This window comes from Nannobrachium achirus (genome assembly GCF_963921795.1).
Source record: "Nannobrachium achirus genome assembly, chromosome: 11".
NCBI lineage: Eukaryota > Metazoa > Chordata > Actinopteri > Myctophiformes > Myctophidae > Nannobrachium > Nannobrachium achirus.
This window is the reverse complement of record NC_137820.1, coordinates 59,666,804-59,691,332: the sequence shown is the minus strand read 5'-3', so window position 1 is coordinate 59,691,332 and position 24,529 is coordinate 59,666,804. Positions and strand designations below refer to the sequence as shown.

The 24,529-nt window shown below is 44.9% G+C and overlaps 2 protein-coding genes across 2 annotated transcripts in view; one reads left to right on the top strand and one right to left on the bottom strand.

Annotated features, from left to right (window-relative positions):
- hydin (HYDIN axonemal central pair apparatus protein) overlaps positions 1-24,529 on the bottom strand; it is a gene marked incomplete at both ends in the record, with an annotated part of 211,630 nt that overhangs the window by 56,759 nt on the left and 130,342 nt on the right. Inside the window, 17 exons of the mRNA XM_080737231.1 lie at positions 468-700; positions 1,199-1,403; positions 2,368-2,473; positions 3,222-3,380; positions 3,700-3,782; positions 3,946-4,114; positions 4,676-4,775; positions 4,955-5,054; positions 5,626-5,824; positions 6,958-7,130; positions 8,031-8,190; positions 8,362-8,481; positions 9,177-9,359; positions 11,133-11,368; positions 11,515-11,706; positions 20,536-20,784; positions 21,513-21,683. Coding sequence (XP_080593357.1) covers positions 468-700; positions 1,199-1,403; positions 2,368-2,473; positions 3,222-3,380; positions 3,700-3,782; positions 3,946-4,114; positions 4,676-4,775; positions 4,955-5,054; positions 5,626-5,824; positions 6,958-7,130; positions 8,031-8,190; positions 8,362-8,481; positions 9,177-9,359; positions 11,133-11,368; positions 11,515-11,706; positions 20,536-20,784; positions 21,513-21,683 — 2,838 coding nt within the window. The remainder of the gene's footprint in view (positions 1-467; positions 701-1,198; positions 1,404-2,367; positions 2,474-3,221; positions 3,381-3,699; positions 3,783-3,945; positions 4,115-4,675; positions 4,776-4,954; positions 5,055-5,625; positions 5,825-6,957; positions 7,131-8,030; positions 8,191-8,361; positions 8,482-9,176; positions 9,360-11,132; positions 11,369-11,514; positions 11,707-20,535; positions 20,785-21,512; positions 21,684-24,529) is intronic.
- Positions 12,665-15,505, top strand: LOC308293915 (DNA ligase 3-like; the record flags this gene model as incomplete). Its single annotated transcript, XM_080736576.1, has 1 exon — positions 12,665-15,505. The coding sequence occupies exon 1, from the start codon at positions 12,680-12,682 to the stop codon at positions 15,503-15,505; it is 2,826 nt and encodes a 941-aa protein (XP_080592702.1). The 5' UTR covers positions 12,665-12,679.

Here is a 24,529-nt window from a genome sequence, read left to right as displayed (position 1 = left end):
TCTTACTGGTATATATATCATAAAACTATCTGATAACGGATGATTTGCACTTCGTTTCAGTTCAGTTCGTTTTATTTTACAGCACTTTTGGACAGTTCGATACAAGGGCATGTCTGTTATCAGTGCATCTGAACATACATAGTATCAAAAAATTATAATAAATAAACAAATAAATAAATAAAGAAAGAAAAGTTCATGGCACAGATGGTGAAGTCCATTTGACATGATTAGGTGTCCAAGGTGCCAAAAAAAGGGAATAGGGAGAAGGATAATGCTTATCCGAGCCCTACCCCTGGCTCAGATTCATAGTAAAAAAGTAAGACAAGTAAGAAAGTAAGTAACATTGGTGTCTGTGTCTCACACCAAAAATAGCTGTTCTACAAGCTACAGATCTTCTATTTTCGGTGCGAGACACGATTCGCAACCATCTATAAATCAGGCTTAAGATCCCCATTGCCTTGCCCTACCTTTATGCTGACAGGCTTGATGGCGAGGCTGAGCAGGCAGGGCACCTTGCCGTTGTTGGTGAGTTTGAAGCGGGCCTGGGCCGAGCGCCCGACAAGCACATTGTTGAAGAGGAACCTGTTGTCGTCCAGGACATAGACACCTTCTGCGTCGCGGAACTCCTCCGAGGACAGCAGACTGCTGCTACGACACAGATGATGCTCCTCAAAGATAGAGCCAAAGTCTCCCCCGATCCCTGGAGAAGCATATTATAAAACAGCAAAAAGAAAGCTACCTGACACATTGGAGAGAAGCAACCCAAAAGCAGAGCAAACTAGAATGCTAAATTGGCCCTAAACAGAGAATATAACGTGGCAGAATACCTGAGCAAGGTGACCGACACAAAACAAAGAAAAATCTAGGTACAGACTCAGTGAGCACAGCAGTCTTGCAATCGAGAAAGGTGGTCATAGGCATACCTGGCTCCCTAGAGAAAACAGACTTTGCACCCACTGAAGTATGTGTATGAGTATGAGACACAGACACAGACACAGAGTTGGAAAGAAAGTCTAGTTAAAGTATGTCTCCCACATCTAAATGCAGTGTGTAATGTTGGGATTTTGGAGTTATCAAGATGGAAGATTCAGATATAAAATAATGACAATCAAGGAGTCCTCAAGGAAATGTGGTTGGAAGCAAAGAAGGCTCCTGCAGAATCCAGGATGGTTGGCAGCCCTGAATAGCACACACCCACCTGGCACACAGACTTCAGCCACCAGTCTGTAAGGGATGGCCCCGGGCTGGTCTGAGGGGTCACGGTCACTGATGTCCACAGACAGACACTCGCTCCAGTTGCCCACCTGCTCCGCTCCACAGTCCACAGTCACCACCTGGTGAGCCCCCGGCAGCAGGGCCCCTGCACAGGGGGACACCGTGAACACGCCCACAGTGAGGCGCATCTGGAGGAGGTGGATGAGGGCAGAACAATGTAAATGCCAGGAAAGGTGGGTGGGTGAGTGAGTGAGTGAGTGAGTGAGTGAGTGAGTGAGTGAGTGAGTGAGTGAAACTAAACCAAATATAAAACAGCAAAAGAAAGCCATACACAAAGAGACACATACTTCCCACAGATTATAACCACACAAGGAGAGTTTGAAAACATGACCAATGATGAAAAACTCCCATATTTGCTGGGTGAAGTACGACAATGTGCAAACACAGCAGCAAGATTTGTGAGCTGCTGTGATAGGAGAAGGATATCAAATGGAGTGTGTGTGTGTGTGTGTGTGTGTGTGTGTGTGTGTGTGTGTGTGTGTGTGTGTGTGTGTGTGTGTGTGTGTGTGTGTGTGTGTGTGTGTGCGTGCGTGTGCGTGTCCTTATCTCGCACACCGCTTGACCGATCAACGCCAAACTCTTGATACGTGCAGCCGGTTGGCTGAATCACATATTGAGTTTTCACTTACGGTACACACATGGGGGTGCCACAAAATCACAGTTTGCTTGTTTTACCTTCACCAAATTAAGGTCACATGATCTCGGGAGTCATGTGACAATGAGTGTCAAACTGCTTGTTGATATTCTAAACTGTTTGCATGTGAGATTTTGATATTATATTTATTTTTTACAAAAAACAAACAACAATTTGATCAAAAACATCATGAAGGAATTTGGAATCACATGTTGAAGAACCTCTATACAGTGCAACTCTAAAGTAGCTTTCACTTCTGACCAGTGGGGCATCCCAAATGTGAAAAGGTGAACAGTATGTTGTAGAAACACTAGTAGCCTATATCCCCTGCAACGTCCTCTGGTCCCAACGTTGGGTAGGCAGCCTGGCCTGGCAGAGATATGCACTCCGCTGAGTGCTCCTTTCTGGTCGTCTTTGTCCTTGTAATGCTTTGGCACACAGAACCTCAATCCTCTCACCTGCGTGACACCTGTGTCTTTCTGAGTGGACTCCATACGTCTGCTGGCAGCAGGAAGTTTGGCTGAATTGCTCTCACGAGGCACACGCTTTACTGGACCTAAAGCTCTGAGACAGACAAGGACCAAAGCAGCAAGGTGTTGTTAGTCAGTAATACGTAAGTAATACATATTGTTGTTTTGACACCAATACCTTGTAAATACCTCACAAATACCCTCACAATGTTTGGGGATTGAATTGAGCTTGATAGCGAAATGGCTCCTCAAATCCACCTACACATTAGACTCCTTGTGTGACTGTATATGGGTTATTGTATAAAAATTACTTGGATCTTATATCTTAAATCTTCTGATATTGAGATACAATTTCACTACTTTATACAGTCTGATTATGGGCAATAGGATGCCATTTCACCATGGAGCACTTTCAGTGGCATCATTTCAATTTTGTACAAGCCAGTGAGTAGAGTATATCGTAAAAGCCTCTATGAGTCAACTAGCGTTGCCAGACGCTCATCCACACTCCCCTGTCTTAATGAGTCTGGAAACGCAAGGCTATGAGTCAACCATCATTATCCGACAGAGACCTGCAGAAACCTGACCATGATACTTTTAGTTTAGTACTTTTGAGTTCTATAAAGGTATGTATAATAATATATAGCCTAATGTAAAATGTTTTCCATGTATAATGTTTCCATGTTGAATTTGTAGGACAACAATGACAAGTCTGGTACGATATTTATGATTTGTTTACAAAGGTTGACGGTGATTGGATCTAACTCACATTATGTGGAAGTATCAGCCCTGATGAATGTGTGTGGACTGTACTCTATACTGTGTGTGTAAAGGCCTCCTACCCTGGCCTCCCGTGTGGTCCGGGCATGTGCTTGATCAAGCAGCAGATGCTGAAGCGGGTTTCAAACTCTCCTGTGTTCTCAATGGTAAAGGTCTGGGTCCTCCTGCAGCCGTAGACCAGTGGACCGAAGCTGATGCCACTTGTAGGTGTGATCTTGTACCTAAGAGACAGATATAGTAATATAGTGCTATTATTGGCCATTTTAGTGGCCATAAGCGATGATCATAAGCGATGATACATTTGAGAACAAAATAACAATTTTTTGCGTTGATTGATCGACAAAAGACAGAGGATGTTCACATGGATTTAAATCACACATTTGAATGACAATTATTTCATCATTCAAATAAATAATCATCTATACAAATCTTGTCATTTGAATGAGGGACACATTACACATTACAATCTACATAGGCGAAATACTACTAAAACTAATGTCAGTAATGCCATATTGATCCCCAAAACAATAATGGTCTGACCTGGAAAAGACTGACTGGATGGAAACCTTGACTGGAATAATGGCTATGGTCTCTCCTTTCTCCCCAATGCTTGGCTCGATCACCTGCAGAAGTGAAAGTTTGGACATTGTACAGTACGGTTATTTATGCTCTAGTGACTAGTGCCACTGTTTTGGACTGGTAATGGATACAGATTCAAATGCCAAATGTACAGGAATACCCTGTTCCCTGAGTAAACCATCAACCATAAGCAACGTAAGTTCTAACCTGGCACCGCAGAACAGGCTGATCTCTGAGTGAGACTTCCTTGTTGTGCTTGAAGAGAACCTGCACTGCTGTGGACCTCTCTGAGGGCAGCAGGGTGCCATGGTGGGGGGAGATGGTGAACATGGAGGCCAAGCGTTGCTGACACAGGTCTGTCCGCTCTAATATGAATCTAATGCAGAACAAAATATAGAATAAAACCCGGGACCAAAATTGGATGTGTAGCATTGTCCATAGCATTGTCTACCTGTTGGCCGGGACCCCGAATTATTTTGGGGGGTCACCAGATGATTAACTTAATGTGCAACATTGTTTTCTCACTCAACAGTAAACAAACCAACATGATGTTTAAGTGTATAGAGGGAATATGCACATTTCTAAAGTGACAATTTAAGGACTTTTTTAATACCTCTAAAATGACAAATTAAACATTGGCCAAATTGTCAAATATTAGAGGCATAGCCGATCTATTTTCACAATAGAACCGTGTTATACATAATGTAATGCCTCAACTCTTAGTGCTCGTCAGGGTGGGGGGGGTCCCCAATTAAAATGTGATTATTTTGGGGGTCGTGGCCTGAAAAGGTTGAAAACCACTGGTCTATGGTATCCAGCTACCTCTAACAACTCATAAATGGGTGCAGGAATGTTTCATTTAAGCATATTCATTTGTTTGTTACATGCATGTTATTGGTGCTGCAGTTCAGCAGTTGACCTGACTGTTCCAACTCACTTGTAAGCTATTTCATATTTTCCTTTGTTCTTCAAGTTGACAAACCGCTTCACCTCTTCAGACACCTTGATGGTTCCAAAGTCCAGGCCACCATTCGCTCCTGGGTCAGAAGGAATGACAGGCACCTCTAAATATCTTTCTCACCACACAAAGCCCAACTCCAGCTTCATCATTTAAAATCTAGCCCAGCCAAAGTATGTTAACCCCAACATTTTCAAACAAACCTGCACTGAAAGATAGATTTTAAGTCTTTCATTTGTAAGTTGTCACCATAACTACCTTTAGGAAAGGCAATGTCCAGAGCTACATCGTACGCTTCAGCAATGATGAGCATGTTCTCAGTGTGCACGATCCCAAGAATGTTCTCCATATCTGACACCTGAGAGAGACACGAAAATAAATCAATTAATTAATTTGCTTGTAGATGAGCTATTTTCGGCACGCAACACCATCATCATACGTACCGGTAGAAAAAATGTGCTTAAAATGGATATCTCATGGTGATTATTATTTTTACTTTTTTTGGGAACACTTTAGCTGAAACATTGGTGAAATAAATCGGTATGCAGCGAGCTATACAGTGTTACACTGGGTCTCTACACTCCACAAAATTCCCTACATCCAAGTGTGAATTTCTACAGCCCCGATGCTTATGCTGTTTTCTAGTGATGGGAAATCCCGTTCATTTCAGTGAACGAATAATTTCTTTCACGTTCACGGTAATGATCCGTTCAAATGATTCGTTCACGTTCACCGTTCAGAGCGCGATCGTCCCGTGAAAAACACAATCGCGGGAGTCGTTTTTATGACGTCGCGAGTACAGGGTGTGAACGAAAGTGTGAACAACACATTTCAGGGATTTGAATGAATCGTTCACAAGTCTCGCAAACGATTCGATTCTTATGAACGGGTCACTCATGAACGACACATCTCTACTGTTTTCCCATTACCTCCAGGCGTATGGTGCGCTTGATGTTGATGGGCTTCACGGCTCTGAGGTAGAACGTCAGGCAGAAGGAGGAGTTGGGCGCGATGGCGCCACACTCCTGGGACACGCTGAACTCACCACCCAGCTCCTCCAAACCGCTCAGCCTCCAGGCCGCTGGCAGAGAGGTCTTGTTACGCAGCGTCACACTGCGGCTGTCCTCCCTAGAAGAGGACAACAGGTGGGGGTGAGTGGGTGGAGGGGGTGGGATGAAGGAGAAAAGGAGATGGTAGGAAAGGGGGGAAGAGGAGGGAAGCATGACAGCGAGTTCATGGGCAGAGGGAGGGAAGGGAAGGAAGAAAGAATATGAGGATAAGACGAGTGCACCTCACTTAGTTCAAGGATTCTGTTATGTATATACAACCTACACCAGGGGTCGGCAATTAGATTTGGCCTCGGGCCAATTTTTTTCTAAGGCATTAGATGGCGGGCCAGGACAGGCAATGAAAGCCCAATTTAAGAAATTCATAGTTAAACAATGTTACTGGAACTCCAAGACAGACTGCCTTACAATAGGCATCTGTGATAAAAAGAAAAGAAAAAAAGATAAAAAGAATACAAGTGCATGCATACTGTAATATTAACAGGCTTAGATAACACAACGTCTTGTCGATGTGTTGAAGCATTGGGTTTAAAACCAAAATATCAGTCGCATTTGACCTGTTTTTTTCCTCCATTGATTGTGCGTTGTCATCTTTTCTTGTGAGCACTCAGTAGCTTGAGGTAGCACCCAATGCTACAACAACCATCCTACCACATTGAAAATTCAACTTTGTAAAAAAGCAACAACAGTCTGTGACAACAGCACCTGTGCTGCGTTTTCTTGTTTGGCTCATCGCTGTTCCGCCTGCTGCGGGCTGAGCCATAAAACCACACTAGCTGGAACGTGCCGTGTGCTGCTATGATAGGTCTGATGGGCTGTGCCTCCACCTGTGGATGATCCGTTGATTCTGAATCTGTTCACTCACTATTCAGTCAGTGCTCTGTGTCCCGCGACTAAGAACCGGATCCCATTGTTAATTTAAAAGAGCCGCTCAAAAGACCCGATTTGTTCGCAAACGCCCCATCTCTGCAGTGCCGGCCTCGGCTCCCGAGTCCTGTTGCGTTGAACACAAGTGTTTCGAACAGTTTTGGCCCACGGGCCGCCATACAATCTTCAGAGTTAATTCTCTGAGAGTGCATGTGCACTTCCATTTGCACACTCTCCGAGTTACTAATGGGTAAAGGGTCTTCATTTGTACACTCTCTCAGAGTTAAATTATTTTACTGTGTAAGGTTGTGCGCTGCGCTCTGATACCTGTGCAGCAGTATCCTGTCAAAGTGCAGCTGCTTGCGGTCCAGCTCCAGCTCTGGTCGGACCCCCCAGCAGGAGAGCTGGATAGTGACAGGCTCTGGGTTGTCCTTGATGCAGCACACCAGAGTGTCCTCAATCTGCCCAGCGCTGGTGGGGTACGCCCACACACTCAACTCCTGGTGGGAGGCAAGCAGGACACAGCCCAGTGTCAGGTCACATATTATGACCCAGCAGTAACCATGTTGAGTAGGGGTGTAACAATATAGTAACTGAATCGAAACATCTATTTAAATTTGCAATGATCTGGTGGCCTACTGGTCAAGACGAATACCACATACAGTAGGCACCGCCACACCGCGGCGTTGCAGATTCGATTCCCGAACCCGACTACCTTTGCCGCATGTCACTCCCCATCTCTCTCCCCATTTCCTGTCAAACCAAACTGCTAACAATAAAGGCATAAAAGCCCCCAAAAATACATAAAAAAATGATTTACTCTATTGTTTGCAAAAGCAAAATATCGGACAGTTTTGGCTTTGTATCGTATTGTATCTGCATTATTCGGTATCGAATCGTTTTGCAATGCAAATAATTGATTGTATGGAAACTAATTGTATTGTGCCTTGTATTTGGCAATTTTAAGAGGGAAAATAAAAAAGAGGGGTCTAATTACCTTTCCATTCCATATAGCTACTCTTGGTCAATCGATAAATGTGTGTAATCTCCGTGTTCATGTCAAGGTGGGTTTGTCCATATGTGTTGAAATATAATGTCAATGTATTTGCTAGATAATCACAGCGTTTTTTTTTTACACGGTTTACACTGATTTCATTTCTTCGCTAAATACTTACTATATCGATTTTAAATCATTGAATCGAATCATATCGTATCGCCATGAATGAACCAACATCGTCCATGTATCGTATCGTCAACCACGTATCGTGATGCGTATCGTATCGCTGTTAAAATGTATCGTAACACCCCTTGTGTTGAAATGTATCTGCCTGAACTAGCTCGCAAACTACACAACAAGTAATAGAAAGTAGGCAAATGTGTGTTCTCTTCCACCCCTCTACCTGTTTGTCATTGGGTTGGAGGGTCATGGTGGGGGGGTCTAGGAGGTAGGTGGCCGCCTTGGTGTCATGCTGGAAGCAGAAATGGACCTCAGCCTCGAGAGCCGAGTCGTTGTGGATCACCAGCCTCGCCATGTTCTCCGGATACTTCTTCTCCTTGTACCTGCGCGCACACACACAGACACACACACACAGACACACGCACGCACGCACGCACGCACGCACGCACGCACGCACGCACGTACGCACGCACGCACGCACGCACACAGGTTCAGAGATGCCCAACATATTACGAAATGGTAATCAAACACCGGACATCTTTTCTTTATCTCACCTGTCTCTGGTCTTGCCGCAGAGCAGCGGTCCAAACTCAAACACGCTTGTGTTTATAACATATGCCTTCTGGAGGCCTTCGTCCACACGAGACAGCCTCTTATTCAAGGCAAACAGAGTCCTGAGACAACACACACACACAGGGTGTAAGTCAGGTAGTCAGGGTTGTCGCAACAAATTCTGGGCCCTGGGTACTATTGAAAAATAGCAGATATACAAGCTCACAGTGCGGCACTGAGTGCTGCGCTGCAAGCTTGTAGATCTGCTATTTTTGATAAAACGTGAACATTTGTGCAAGTCTTTGAATATTTCAAATCCTTCTAAGGTTTTTTGAAAAACCTATGTTTCTATGTCAGTGGTGCTCAAACTTTTTCATGTGAAGTATCCCCAAAATGATATGTATTTGGCCACGGACCCCCATCTCAAAATATTTAGTACCAGGGACCCCCCAGAAGCAAAATTTGAGTTACAAATGTTTGCTTAAAAAATACACATATTCAAAGATTTGCACTCATTTTCACGACTTTTCAAAAATAGCAGATCTACAAGCTCACAGTGCGGCACTCGGTGCCGCGCTGTGAGCTGGTATATCTGCTATTTTTCAATAGCTAAAGTATAAAATAATTCCAGGTCCCTCCACCTTGGGCCCTAGTAACTCAGTCCCACTCCTCCCCCCCTTGTGACGCCCCTGCAGATAGTACACTCTGGATCACTTAGGAATACAGACACAATTAGACTAACCTTATCCTCCCCTCAACCTCCTTTTCCTCCACTTGCAAGGTTTACACATTATAAGGATTTAAGTGGTTAACTAACTTGTAGTCCCTGCTGATGGAGGGGAAGTGGCACACTCCTCTGCAGAACAGCTGGTAAAGTCTCCTGGTGCCTACAAGCTCAAAGTTGAGGTTCTCTTCGAACTTCCCTGGGATGTCGGAGCGGAACCAGAGCTTCAGTGTGACTTCTCCATTGGCCGGTACTGTCCAGCGGAACATCGTCAGTCTGCACACACACAAGCACACACGTGTACATATGAACACACAAACATAATAGTCCGGCTGCCAACTTGGCTTTTATGGCATAGGTATGACATTTGGTATATAGTTTTTTTTATTTACCTAAAATGTTGTCTATACTGTATATATACATTCATGAAACCACCTGCTGACCGCCTGTCAGCAATGAGCAATTTTATTTATAGGGGGTAAATTTGTCCCATTCACTTACTATACACTTTACTATAAAGGAAAAAAATACCCCCCCCCCCCCAAATCTGCTTCAAGTAGCATGTGAGGGGGCAAACTAGGGGTTTTTAATTATTCTGAATCCATTCGAAGCATTTGTTTCGCATGTTTCGTAAGTGGTGGGCCCCAAAACTTTACCCCCTATAAAAGAAATTGCTCAATGCTGACAGGCGGTTAGCGGGTGGATTCATGACTGTATGTTTATAGACAATATTTTAGGCCAATAAAAAAAACTATATACCAAATCTCAAACCCCACCTCAGGGGCAGCCGGACTATAAGCACATATACAGAAAGAAAAGCATGAAATATATATATTCCTGATATCCCTGTCCCGTAAAAAAGAAAAAGAACGACAATTAAAAGCCACAGTAGCTGTGCCTAGAGGCTGTGCTGCTCCAAATTACCACAATTTAGAAGCAACAAGCAAGTCAGTGGACAGTTTGGCAGTAGAGGAAAGGCCATGGGATAAACTAAATCAATAGGGCTTGCCCTGCAATCTACAATAAAATAGTAATGGTAACGTATCTTGTGTGCAGTGTTTTGGCCTGAGAATAGCGCTGGAGGAGAGGTCATATGGGGTCACTCAAATGTTAGGGTTCATCCTCTGGGGAACATGAATGTGCTCAAGAAGTTAATCTGCCAGTCAGATTTAGAGATATCTTGTGTGCAAGTGAAAATTCTGAGCTAAGGGTGATGCTAGAGGAAAGGCTGTGGTGGTCACAAAAATCAACTAGAAGCAGTGCTCTTCCGAGCACAGGTCTCCACCAGGCCACACAAATCGGCCTGTTATAGCGCCACCATGAGGCTGATTTAAAAAATGTGGGGCAGAGGTTCTGAATTAGCATCCAGGGAGTGTGTGTGCTCAGTTTGGCAGCGATCGGGCCAACGGCGCCGGAGATTAGCTGGTAACAACCAGGCCACACAAATCGGCCTGTTATAGCGCCACCATGAGGCTGATTTGAAAAATGTGGGGCAGAGGTTCTAGATTGGCATCCAGGGAGTGTGTGTGCTCAGTTTGGCAGCGATCGGGCCAACGGTGACTGAGATTAGCTGTTCACAAACTGCGAGGACGCACGGACGCACGCACGGACGCACGCACGCACGGACGCACGGACGCACGGACGGACGGACGGACGGAGGGGAAAACATACTCTCCCTCAGCCTTCGGCTGGTGGAGACAATAATAGTTCATCCTCTGGTGACGATGAAGGTGCACACCACATTCCATGGCTATATATCCAGCCTGCAGTTTTCAATGTCTTTTGTTGTGTTGAACTTTTTTAAAGTTTTTATTGACACAATACATAATATAACAACAATCTGCAAAACACAAGAAAACGTGGTAGAAGCAATTGATGGAGAATGCAGCTGTGTGTGTGTGTGTGTGTGTGTGTGTGTGTGTGTGTGTGTGTGTGTGTGTGTGTGTGTGTGTGTGTGTGTGTGTGTGTCTGCGTGTGTGCGTGCGTGCATGTGTGTGCCTGCGTGCGCGCATGTGTGTGTGTGTGTGTGTGTGAGAGAGAGTGCTTTACCTCTGCCTAGTTTCATGTGAGTCTCCAGGGCGGCGTGCTTGATCAGTGTGGTCAGACAGGGCGGAGACGGTGGACAGTGGGGGAGAGGGGTCCGAGCTCCTCCCTCCTCTTTTGGCTGACGTCCGTCTCTTGTCCCTCTGACTGTCTCTGTCTTTCTTGTCCTTGTCATCTTTGTCTTTTGCTACTGCGGATGTCTTCTTCCCACGACCTTTAGAAGGGGTCACCCTCGACTCCTCCTGTAGAACACACACACACGCACGCGCACGCACACAAACAATGCACACACATTATGCATCCACACACAAACCACTTGCATTAGAAAGAGTGCATTTTTTGGGAGTGTGCGGGTACACAAACGCACCTTTGTTGGCGGTGCAAGTACATCCGTATTGGTCTCTGTGCACGTCTTGTCGTCCTCAAACTCATCAGGGCTTGCGGGGACCAGGAAGGTCAGGCGGTCGTGGGTCAGCTGACCGCGAGGCACCGCCCTCTCAACCGGAAAAGGAACAATGGAGAAGGTTGTGGGAGGAGGGATGGGTGGACCACTGGGACCCAAACCCAGAGCATCCAACACCTGAGGAGAGCAAAGAAAGGACAAAATAGACATGGGCAGAGATCACACAGTAACGTGGAGGGAAGCTTTTGTCAGCTATCCACTTTGTAACTAACACACATTGAATTGTGTGGATCTCAGAATCCACGTGGGAACAGCATGGCTCCAATGTGGATCTAGGTCTTCATGTGACCAGCCTGTGATGTCAGCCATCATGTCAGTTGTCTATGACGTACCTACAGTATGAGGATTGTTGCTGCTGTGGCTTTTGAGTAACAATGAGGATGAATGTGTGATTATTTAGCACAAAACATTTCTCAAGTTGTGATTAATGTGGATATGTGTAACTATCTAACTATAAATTAGGCAAATATATGTCTGTCTGTCTGTCTGTCTGTCTGTCCGTGTGTGTCTGTCTGTCTGCGCTTACGTCATCCAATGGGAAAACCCTTGAAGAAACACAGGGTGACGTCATCCAATAAAGACGGTTCTGAAACGGTGTGAGTCTGTGTTTACGCTCGTAGCCAATCAGATAGGGGCCGTAAATGCCATAGCCAATCAGAGGGGTGTAAACGGGCATATTCTTGAGGATTGGTGGGTTTGTGAGCTTCACATGACGTTTCGGCCAACCACATCATAAATAGACGATCTCCAGCCAGGTCTCCATGATTGGTCAGGGTTCATGTGACAACATAAGTGGGAGAAGGTGGCACAAACCTCTAGTCTCTAGAATGTAGAAAACACATCGCATTGATCTTCATGACACCGAATGCAGCGATCCATTCTATTTGTCACTAACAAGGCTGCGTGCATAGGCCTACAACCTCTTAAATAAATTGTGAGACGCCGACTCCTTCAGAAACTGTGTAGAACTCATTCCATCTCCTCACAATTCCAGCTCACAATATATACGCCAAAAGCCCAGTCTTCTCCACACCACTCTTCTCAGGGTTCCTCCTGGCATCATCGGCCTTTCACAACAAACCAGAGAGATATGGCAGAGCAGAGGTTTATCGTGGAGTATGCCAAACGTGGCACGGCAGGGTGTAAGAAATGCAAGGACAAGATCCAGAAGGAAATGGTGCGCATAGGGAAGGTTGTGCCAAACCCTTTCAGTGAGTCTTCGGGTGAAATGAAAGAGTGGTATCACGTGAAGTGCATCTTTGAGAAGTTTGAGAAGGCGAGAGCGACCACAACGAAGATTGAGGACATCACCGATTTGGAGGGCTGGGAGGAGCTGGAGGATCAGGACAAGGAGCTCATCAATAAACACGTTTCAGACCTGATGGTCAAAGTCAACGCAAGTCCAAAGAAGGTGCAGTCCAAGTTAAACACCAGTGGTGGTCAGCTAAAGTCCCCTACTGCTGACCCTTCCATGAATGCTCCACGTTCCAAGTCCGGCTTCACTGCCACCAAGGCTGGCAGCTCCAGCAGCCCATCTCCCTCCTCCTCTCCAGCCACAGCCGTGCAGGGCAGCAGCCTGTCAGCCCAGCTGTGTGACCCCAGCCACAAGGACAGCCTGCTGCGAGAGTTCCGCAAGCTGTGTGCCATGGTGGCCGAACAGAACAGTTACAACACCAAGACACAGATCATCCACAACTTCCTAAAGAAAGGCTCTGCAGGAGATATGTTCCATGGGGACATGTACCTGACAGTGAAGCTGCTCCTTCCAGGAGTAGTGAAGAGTGTCTACAACCTCAACGACAAACAGCTTGCCAAGCTCTTTAGCCGCATCTTCAGAGCCAACCAGGATGACATGGTGCGAGGTCTGGAACAGGGTGATGTGTCTGAGACGGTGAGGAAGTTCTTTGAGGAAAGTAAATCGTTCCCTCCAGTTGCAAAGAGCCTCCTGACCCTTCAGGAAGTGGACGTGTCCCTCACACGCCTGTCCCAGTTGACCAAGGAGGACGAACAGCAGAAGGAGTTGGAGGATATCGCGAAAAAATGCACTGGCAATGACCTGAAATGCTACATTCGACTTGTTAAGCACGACTTGAAGATTAATTCCGGAGCAAAGCATATCTTGGACGCTGTGGATCCCAATGCATATGATGCCTTCAAAGCCTCCCGTAACCTGGGCAATGTGATCGAGCGTGTGTTGAGGAACCAACAGGATGCATCCAGCGGTTCAGGTCCCAGGAAGCTGCTCACCATTAAAGCCTCTCTCATGACCCCTGTTCAGCCAATGCTGGCAGAGGCATGCAAGTCCATTGAAATGGCCATGAAGAAGTGCCCCAACGGGATGTACTGTGAAATCAAGTATGACGGCGAGCGGGTGCAGGTGCACAAAAATGGAGACAACTTCAGTTACTTCAGCCGCAGCCTCAAGCCAGTCTTGCCACACAAAGTGGCTCATTTTAAGGAGTACATTCCCCAGGCCTTCGTTGGAGGAGACAGTATGATATTAGACGCAGAGGTGCTTCTCATCGACACACAGACCGGCAAGCCTCTGCCCTTTGGAACATTGGGGGTACACAAGAAAGCAGCCTTCCAAGATGCCAAAGTGTGCCTCTTTGTCTTTGACTGCATCTACTTCAATGGTGTGAGTCTGATGGAGAGGCCTCTGCGAGAACGTAGGAAGTTTCTCCAAGACAACATGGTTGAAGTTCCCAACAGAGTCCTGTTCTCAGAAATGAAGCATGTCACCAGGGCTAGAGATCTGGCTGATATGATCACATGGGTCATCAGGGAGGGTCTTGAAGGACTGATGCTCAAAGACGTCAAGGGTACCTATGAGCCAGGGAAGCGGCATTGGTTGAAAGTGAAGAAGGACTACCTAAATGAAGGAGCCATGGCGGACACAGCTGATCTTGTGGTTCTGGGGGCGTTCTATGGCAAAGGCTCCAACGGGGGCATCATGTCAAGTTTCCTACTGGGCTGTTATGACCCAGACTCCAGGAAGTGGTGCACAGTCTCAAAGTGCTCTGGGGGCTTAGATGACGCTATGTTGGCCAGACTCCAGAAAGAGCTGGACGTGATCAAAATCAGCAAGCAGCCAAGCAAGATCCCTGGCTGGCTAAAAATCACCAAGAACTATTATCCAGATTTTATTATCAGGGATCCACAGAGCGCTCCGGTCTGGGAGATCACAGGTGCAGAGTTCTCCAAATCAGAGATGCACACAGCAGACGGCATCTCCATTCGCTTCCCTCGCATGACCTGCATCCGTGACGACAAGGACTGGAAGACTGCCACCAACCTGCCCCAGCTCAGAGAGCTGTTCCGCATTTCAAAAGAGAAATGTGACTTTCAGGTGACAGCTGGAGCGTCCAACGATGGCAAGGGCTCTTCTGGAGGGGACAGTGGGAGCAACTCTCCCCCCTCTATCTCCCATGGGAGGGGTACACCCAAGAAGAGCAGCAACAACAGCACACCCAGAGCAAAGGCAATGAAGTCTGAACCACATAGCCCTCTCCTACAAGGGCCCAGTACTACACCCAAGTCAAAAGCAGTGAAATCTGAACGGCGTAGTCCTGTCCCAGATGCACCCAGCGCAAAGAGGATAAAGAAGTCTGAAAGTGTTCACAGTAATGGACAGAGCAAGCCTAAGGCAGCCTCGAACTTTTTGCAGCCAAGTAATGACAAGACACTGCTGGATATCTTCAGTGGGGTGAAGCTGCTCCTGCCCAGCTCTGTGAAAGACTTTGACAAACTGAGGCGCTACTTTGTGGCCTATGATGGAGACCTTGTACCAGACTATGATTCTGCATCTGCCACACACACGCTGGCAGAGCCAGAGGAGGACTGCCAGGCCCAAAGAGTCACCCCCAGCTGGATCTGGGAGTGCATCCGCAAAAGACGTGTGGTGCCCTCCTGTTGAAAGGACAATTGTTTCCTTTTTTTTCCTCCTTAACTCACTTAGCGCCGAGCGAGCCAGATTTCAATATGAATCTGCGCTTATAACGCCAGGAAATAGCTATATTGAATCCCCAAAATCACATTACATAAACAGGTACACGTGCCTGCGGATGCCACAAGATGACCACTAGAGTGAGCCATAGCTCATAGACTTTCCATGGTCCCATGTTAAGTCAGAATAAAAAACAAGGTTCATGACATAACAGGATGGTACAATGACATGCTCTCCATTGACATTCAATGGACAGGCCGCGGGCCGCCATTTGAGCTCAATACTGCTCAATTCGTGCTTGATCGTCTCAAACCACCATTGGTATGGGCATCGGAACGTATATAGATGCCACACAGAAAGTTTCCGAATCAAAATCCGACCTAGTGAAGCTACGTGAGGGTCGGATGGTTTGCATTGAGCCTAGCGGCTAACAGAGGCCTACGTAAACAGGAAGCTATGGCTTAAAGGTGACGTCATAATCGTATCCTTTTTTTTCACGGTTTTCATCTGTATGCTAGTCGAAGGTAAGCTAACCGTTCCGCTCCGTCTATCAACCCAAATTAAAAGCTTAAACAATGCTTTTATATAAAAGTCGCTCCGAGTCGCTCGGCACTAAACGCCATCATTAGTTAGTCGCCCCGAAAGTCGCTCGGCGCTAAGTGAGTTAATGTAAGAAAAACTAAAACACAGGTTTTTACATGCTGCGTTTGCTGGTACAGTAGCCTATTAATCTAAATACACACTAAACCACATAAGTTTGGTTGACTTTAAGGTGTTTACACTCTGGGGACATTTGTTTAATTTGCCCGAATTTTTTTTATAAAAAAATATATATTCTGAATGATTGTTAACCGCAAGTAATCATCAACCTTTCTGTATGAATAAGGCATCAACTTGACCGCTCTGTTGCAGAATACTCACTGACACATTTTCAGATTGTTTATTCGTCACACTCCTGGTGGGTAAAAAGTTAAAACCTTTTAGACTAATGTATTCTCTGTTGCACGACAGTGTTGCTAATTTCTTTGTTGTGCAACAAAGTACAAATTGGGACTTTACAGTAACATGGAAATGAGAATCAGACTGTATAGCGGTGAGACAAAAATGAGAATCAGACTGTATAGCGGTGAGACAAGAGTGGGGATATTGGAGCTCCTCATTTGGGTTTGGTGTAGTTAGTGCTGATGTGACATTCTGAAACGGCTAGTTCCATTCCTTGATTTTGATTGGCTGGTTGCCATGGTATACCTGAGACTGTAACCCACACCTTGAATCAGTTTATATCAGGGCCGGATCTAGCCTTTAGTAGTAGGTGGGGCAGCAAGAAATGATAGGGGGGCACCTCCAGCCCACGCCGTGAGGCGTGGGCGGAAAAAAATGGGGGGATCAAACCCCCTAAAACACCCGAAATGCATAAAAAAACAAAGCATTTTGGCACACTTATACCTATAACACGCATTACAAACAACAGGTCTTACACCTATCTCTCTCTGTCTCTATATATTCTAGTAGAGATGGACTGATTGCAAAATTCTTGGCCGGTACCGATCCACCGGTTTTATGAAGGTCTGACCTGCCAAAACCGATTTTCCGATACCGATTTCTTTAGCAGAAAGAAAATAGGGTTGCTCCAATACCCTTTTTTCAGGCCAAGTAGGCCTACAAGACATACTTCAATTTGAGTACCAATAAGCTAGAAGAACACTAATGCCAAATCAATCACAAAAGTACAATATCCAAAATCACAGACAATATCCAGTCTAATATGATATGGATATAATATTGATGCCAGCTGATCATTCACTGTAAGGCCTAAAAATACATACTACTGTATATATTGTATAATTGCTGTGCCATTGCTTCTGTCTGTGTCACTGTTAGAGCTGCATGATTAAGGCAAAACCTTTATTTTAAAATTATTGGTATACATATTGAGATCATTTATTTCAAATATTATTAATAGTATTATTATTGAATAAATATTTTTTAACAAGCAAAACGATTGTCTTAAAAGCTAAAATAAATAAGGTTGCATTCATTGTCTTCAAGGTGAGAAATTTACCTTGTGTCACAGTAGTCTGACTCTAGTCTATTCCTTCCTTTCAAATATTTAAGGGCAAAATATTACCTCATGACCCTGGCTGTTCCTGTTGTTTTGGGTTGTAAAACCTCTGTAAGGGACTTAAAATGTTACATAATACATTTCTGTTGCTTAATGTACTTTGTGAAACTATCGGAGGATACTATAACGACCTTTAACAGGCTTCACCTGGACATGCATTAATTAATCCAGCGTGTGGACAGACACACATGACACCACGCAAAGTGAACTGACTTTTTTTTTCCAACAACAGAGAAACGGGAGGTGGTTTTCCTTTGAAACTGGCTAAAATAAAGGGACATTTATAGGATGGCTTTTTCTGTCGCTTGCAACAGCTTTTGCAATGCTGTTGCTTTCTGTTAAATGAAAGTGAAAGTCCTTCTGGACTGGAGGCAGGAAAGCCTTGCGATGCTTTTTTTTTTTTCCTTCTTCTTTGAGACTACATTGACACAGGATTGTGGAATATATCCTTACATTGCAAAGGTAATCAGCATCATCTGTATTCTGTTGTAGGCTGCCACTAAGTAGACTGGCTGCTATTTAATGTTTAAATTAGTCCAGAGCATCATGCTGTGATTGAGACACTGAGATGACACACTAGATGGATGATATGATACTGGATGGATAGATTGATACACTGATATGACACTAGATAGACAGACAGACAGTCAGTCAGTCAGTCAGTCAGTCAGTCAGTCAGTTAGTTAGTTAGGAAAACAAAAGCACGCATCTAGCTTCACTGAATATTCCAGCCATCATGAGCCATGGTCTTCCACGGTACCAGCCCGGGCTGAATGCGCGTGCTGTCTTGCCAAAATGACGTTTTGGAAACACAAGATTAGCGGGCTGTGATGGTGCTGTTGTGCTTAAGCCAGTGCTGTTAGCAGCGGCCACTGCTGCGTCGTGTACGGCGAAGCTTTCAGGCTGTGTTGCGGTGGTTGTGGAACTCAATGGGTCGGGTCGAGGAGCAGCAGGTCTACCTCCCTGCGCGCTGCTATCGGCGGCCGCTGCTGCGTTGCCAACGGCGACGCTTTCAGCTTGTGTTGCCGTGCTTGTGGAACTCAATTGGGGGTTAGGGTTTGGGTCGGGTCGAGGAGCAGCAGCTCTACCTCCCGCTCCCTGTGTGCTGTTATCGGCGGCCGCTGCTGCGTTGCGAACGGCGACGCTTTCAGCTTGTGTTGCCGTACTTGTGGAACTCAATTGGGGGTTAGGGTTTGGGTCGGGTTGAGGAGCAGCTGTACCCCGAGTCGACGACGGCTCGGAGCCTGCCTCTGGACTGACTGGAGCCGTAGTAGCAGCAGTGCTACTCGCGTCGCGAGGTTCAGAAATCGACGCATATTGACCGAAAGAGCCAGAGAAAGAGAACAGAAGTTAAAGTGAAACAAGCTGCAAGCACAACTAAAAAACAAACTGTCCCTTCTCTCGATTAGTTCCTTAATGCGCTGGACAAAACTGAAGTTAGTTGGCAACCAGAAGTGGTGCGTGCCGTGTACTTGTCTGTCGAGACGAGATTGACTGCTGTTCCCTCCTACGCATTCAACGCATATCGGGGCGGAGCTGCTGGCCTGGAACATTATTATTTGTTTTACTTATTTTGAGGTGCAGAGAGGGAGAGAGATGGCATTGGCGATCGGAGTTTTTAAAATGTATATATAATGAAATGGTGTTGGTTTTGGTGGTGCGACAGCTGTAGCATAATATAAAATAAAAAAAAATCTATATATTTTCATTTTTTCATGCCATCTTGTTTGGTGGGGCAGACAGGGCATTTAGGGGGGCAATGCCCCCCCTTGCCTATGGGGAGATCCGGCCCTGGTTTATATCAAAGCCAGGTGCGTTATTTCTTTCCACTGTGCCGTGAGGCTGAACTAGAGAAGCGAGCGTTTGATTTCCTCTCAAATCCTGCCGTGCGGGTGCTTCTAAGCACCGCCCACATGCATAGGACAGTGACTGAATGGCTCCGGGCGGGGCTTGTAAAGGCAACAAGCGCCCTCTATTCTCCAGGCACCAGGCTGTTTAGCTTAGGTTGCTATGCTAGCGTTTTTGATGTTTTGTTCACCCACATAGCAGCTAAATCTGGATGAAAATAAACATGTGTATGGATCGAATATGGTTCTTAACATGAGACTGATCTAACACAAGTGTTGTTTCCCTATTTTTTTGGCAAAAAGAATGACGTGACTTTGTAAACACACACTGCCTTCCGTAAGTTCCATTCCTGGATGTGACTGGTAAACGCAAGGAAATGTCTCTTCCTGGTGGCGGAGAAGTGTACTTTTTTCTTTAAATAATGCAATGCTATGATTTTCATGTTGCAATTATTGTGACCGTTTTAGAAAAGCAATAAGCCACGCGAGGCTTGTGGTTACCGGGGGAGTATACACCGTGGCTTATTGCTTTAGTATGCCCTCATGTGTCTGTTTTTGTATTTATTGTTTAAGCCTTTTCATTTTATAAACCCACAAACAAGCAGTTAATATATAGTAGCTCAGTTGTGGTTATGATTTTTGTTTTGTGCCATTTCTGGCCATTTGTCACTAGTACATAGTACATTTAGTTAGAATGTAAATTTGTTTAGTCAAAAACCAAGCAGTTTAATGTAATTACATGTTTGTGTATTTAAAAAAGAAAGGAAAAGAAAATTACCTTCAAGTCCAAACAGAAATGTGAAAATGAATGTGTAGACATGTTACTATTAGCTTTAGGGTTATCAACCATTAGTATTTCTTATTGTCCAAATGAAAACGACGATTAACAATTTTTCTTTACCCTTTTTAAGGCCAGAAGTGACAAAGCTAAACTTATATTGGGAATAGCTAAAATGAAATAACTAAATGAAAAAAAAATCTTCCTTCCTAAAAAAAAGAAAAGCGGAGGAACTTCTTTGTGTAAGTCCTACCTCCTCCAGCGGGGGCAGGCTGCTTCCTTCCAGCAGCTCGGTGGTGCTGGCTTGGCCTTTTCCTGTCACGGCCAGCAGGATGTGTGGGATGAGGTCAGGCGAGGCCTCCTCTCCTCCCGTCACACATCCCTCCCCTGGTGGGGGTGCCTGGCCAGGGGCCGGAGAGGCCACCTTGGCATCGGAAGTCTCCGCCTTCTGCCTCTCCTTCTCCTTCTCTCGCTCCTTCCTGGTCTTCTTACCAGCCAGGGGCTGCGTTTGTGTGTACAAGGTAAAAGGTGGGTGAGAAGAAAAAGGGTGCAGGACTGCATCAGTTTTCTTTTTGGCCATTTGAATGGCACCATTGATGCTGGGCACAACTGAATAAACTAGTTGAAGCATACTAGTTTCAAGTTCCGTGGTCCAAGACATCCACCAGGTTCTACAGTTCTGCTGGTCAAAATATTCTCCTTGATCCACTCTTCCAGTTTTGAGCCACGATTGCATCATTTTAACACAGCTGTTATCTTGCCACAGTTGACATAATTCTTTATAACCCGGCCACGCTGTATTGCTTATGCGTGCAGCCAGTTGTAACATATTAAGCTGATCGCATGGTTAGACTCATACCACTTTCGGACTTTCCAGATTAATTTAGAAAAGTAGGCCTATACATGTTTTTCATTTACATTTTTATGAGGGGAAAAAATATTTTATCAAATATACAGGTATATAGGCCTATATATTTTTTTCTCAAGCTGAAAAACTTGCCACGGACATTGCCAAGTCTCACCACGGACACGAATGTCTGTGTACGGACATGTTTGACGATCCCTGAATCCTGACCATACCTGTCAATAATATGCAAAGATATGCACAAGGGTGGGGGGCAGGGGGTACTGGGCTATGAAATGTTTTTATTAATGTTGAAAATCAAATAAAAAGAGTTCAATTCAAAGACATTAGAACGGAAGTCGGGACAGAGTAAGCGAGAAGCAGACCTGTTTCTCTTGGGGGGCCTCCTCCGCTTCCTGTGGGGGTTCATGGGCGAGCAGTGGGACCAGTAGCAGACCCTGTGTTCGGTCCCAGTGCTGGAGGATGTGGGCCACATGAGGCTGGCTCTGCTCGTAGGCCCGGAAGCGAGACAGCAGCCGAGGGCTTTCCTCACTGGACTGGATGGGAGGAGGAGAATATACATATTGTCGATGTCGGGTGGAAACCTTGTATGTCCAAAACCGTTTGTTTTGTATTTATCATTTTTAAAATGATTTAAACCAGTGAAAACAGCTGATCTACAAGCACACAACGCCTCGCACCGCGAGGCGTTGTGTGCTTGTAGATCTGCTGCTTTCACTACTTTTGTGCGGCGGCCTTGATGAAGCAGGGCTTTGCTTGAAAGAAAGTACAAATTTGACACTTGGAGATGGTTTTGCCCGACAGTGACGATATTGACAGTTACACAGTGACTCAAAGGTAGTTGCTTTCCTATTGGAATCCGTTATTCACACGGCCCACGGATTACGTTTCCCCAGACTTTCAACCAAGCATCCCTATTTTGGTCGTTATAGGTGACATTTTCAAAAATAGCAAAAAATTGCAGATCTACAAGCTCAACATGCTACAGGTTGTGAGCTTTGTAGACTGGCTATTTCCCCAAGAATAAAACAAGTATAAAATATACTACCAGTATGCTGGCGTGCCTGGTAGCTTAACCAAGTACAATAGTACACTGACCACATGCCCTGGTAGAGTAACTCTTGTCTTAGAAGTCTCCCATCTCTCTGTCCCTGGTTTACAGTTTACAGTTTAGGCATTTAGCAGACGCTTTGAATCCAAAGCGACTTACAATAAGCAGATAATACATCACTATAATAAACAAGATAATATGTCAGAACATCAGCAACAATATAACAAATGCATATGAATATCAATCTAAAAAACAATATAATCAATACAATATAATAATACAATTTAATACAATATAATAAAACCAATCTAAAAAACAATATAATCAGTAAAGGAAAAAAAGGTTCTAATAAACCTAAAAAACAAATGCTAACTGGTATAATCAGTAAAGAAAAAAAGGTTCTAATAAACCTAAAAAAACTAATGCTAACTGGTACCGTCTCTCTACTATTTCAATTAAGCATATACGCTTATACACACTCAGTCTCTCTCTCTCTCACACACACACACACACACACACACACACACACACACACACACACACGCACACACACACGCACGCGCGCGCGCGCACACGCGCACACACACACACACACACACACACACACACACACACACACACACACACACACACACACGCACGCACACGCACACACACCATCACAGTAAATTCCAGTTGCATTAAAGGCCTATGTAACTGAACAACCTTTCATCACAGCGGGGTTTATCATCTTTATGCTTTGGCGCAACTCTGCAAGTTTTGATATACTGTAAGCAGTTTTATATAACTGCCATGTTAGTGTGAAATAAAGTCAAAGTCAAAGTCAAGTACTGATTAAATATCCACCAAACAATAGAACCACGTCCATAAAACTACCAGCTGTGAAGAGAAGAGGGCGGGGGGCTGCAGATATATGGTCTGTATTCACGACCCTGGTGGCAGTTTCATGACCCTGCTTGCCCTGACGTCTGTGTTAACAGAATTCTATTTTTTTATTATACTTGTGATTTTTATGATTTGACATTTAATGCTTTATTTCAGACTAATACATTGAGAAAGAGATAGGAAAGGCGGGGGAAGGGGGGGTGATGGCGGTAAAGAGCCTCGGTGCCAGAAGGACTAGATTTATCTATACTATAATTTTGCGAATGTCTGTCTGAGTGAGTGTCTGTCTGTCTGTCTGAGTGTCTGTCACAGCGTTTCTCCTCAGTGGCTGGAGCAATTGATCTGAAATCGCATCACCATTAGCATATGAACACACCTGACATAACTGTGAAGCCCGTTTGTCACTTTCACAAATCATATGCTGTATATTAGCATTTTTATGGTGCAACTACTATCTATTCTGCATCTAGCATGAGGCATATCTATTCTGCATCTAGCATGGGGCAACATGTTTAACCAGCTCTGTGTGTGTGTGCGTGTGTGTGTGTGTGTGTGTGTGTGTGTGTGTGTGTGTGTGGGCGGGGGGGGGGGGGGGTGTTGGCTGGCCCTCTTTCAGATGTTGTCATGTAGATCGGTACACAGTATCTCTGTAGCCTTTAAACGAAACGGGTATTTCTTACATTGATGCTCCTACATATTATCATGCAAGCACCAGAAAGTTACTTTCATCCCTCATATACTGTGTGCACAGTGCACACCCCATAACCCACACACTGCACATCATTTCGGAGCTCATATCTTTGAACGGGTAAGGACTAGTAACTGTAATTTTGAAACAGTTTATAACAGATTCCCACCATTATTTGCAACTAGCGCTGAGTCGAGTGCAGCCATCACACTGTATCATGAGCTATGTCAAAGATTATTTAATAAGTGTAAAAACTAGGGATGCACCGATATATCGGCCGCACATCGGTATCGGCCGATGTTTGCTGTTATCGGTCGATATTGGTATTTGGCAAATAAAGCTGCATTAACCTATGGCAGTAGCCGATATTTATCTGTTGTTGATAAGCATACATTTTGCGCTGGCTATGTTGGTGTGTGGATTATTTGCAGCCTACCAAGAATGTAGATTCTGAGCAGTTATTTCTTACAATGTTGATTTATTTGTTTCCCTCGCCCAAAACGGGAAATAATAACACCAAAAATTTAAATGAACAAATATCGGTATCAGTATTGGCTATCGGCTAAATTGTTATTTTAAACATCGGTATCGGCCAAGAATTTCCATATCAGTGCATCACTAGTAAAAACCTAGATGTTACTGTATATGGTTAAGTGACGCAGAGAGACTTTCTGAACCCAAGATATTTGCACTGGCAGAATATTTAGAGAAAGCATGGGACAAACGGACAAAGAAAACGTATATGTGAGGTATTTTTG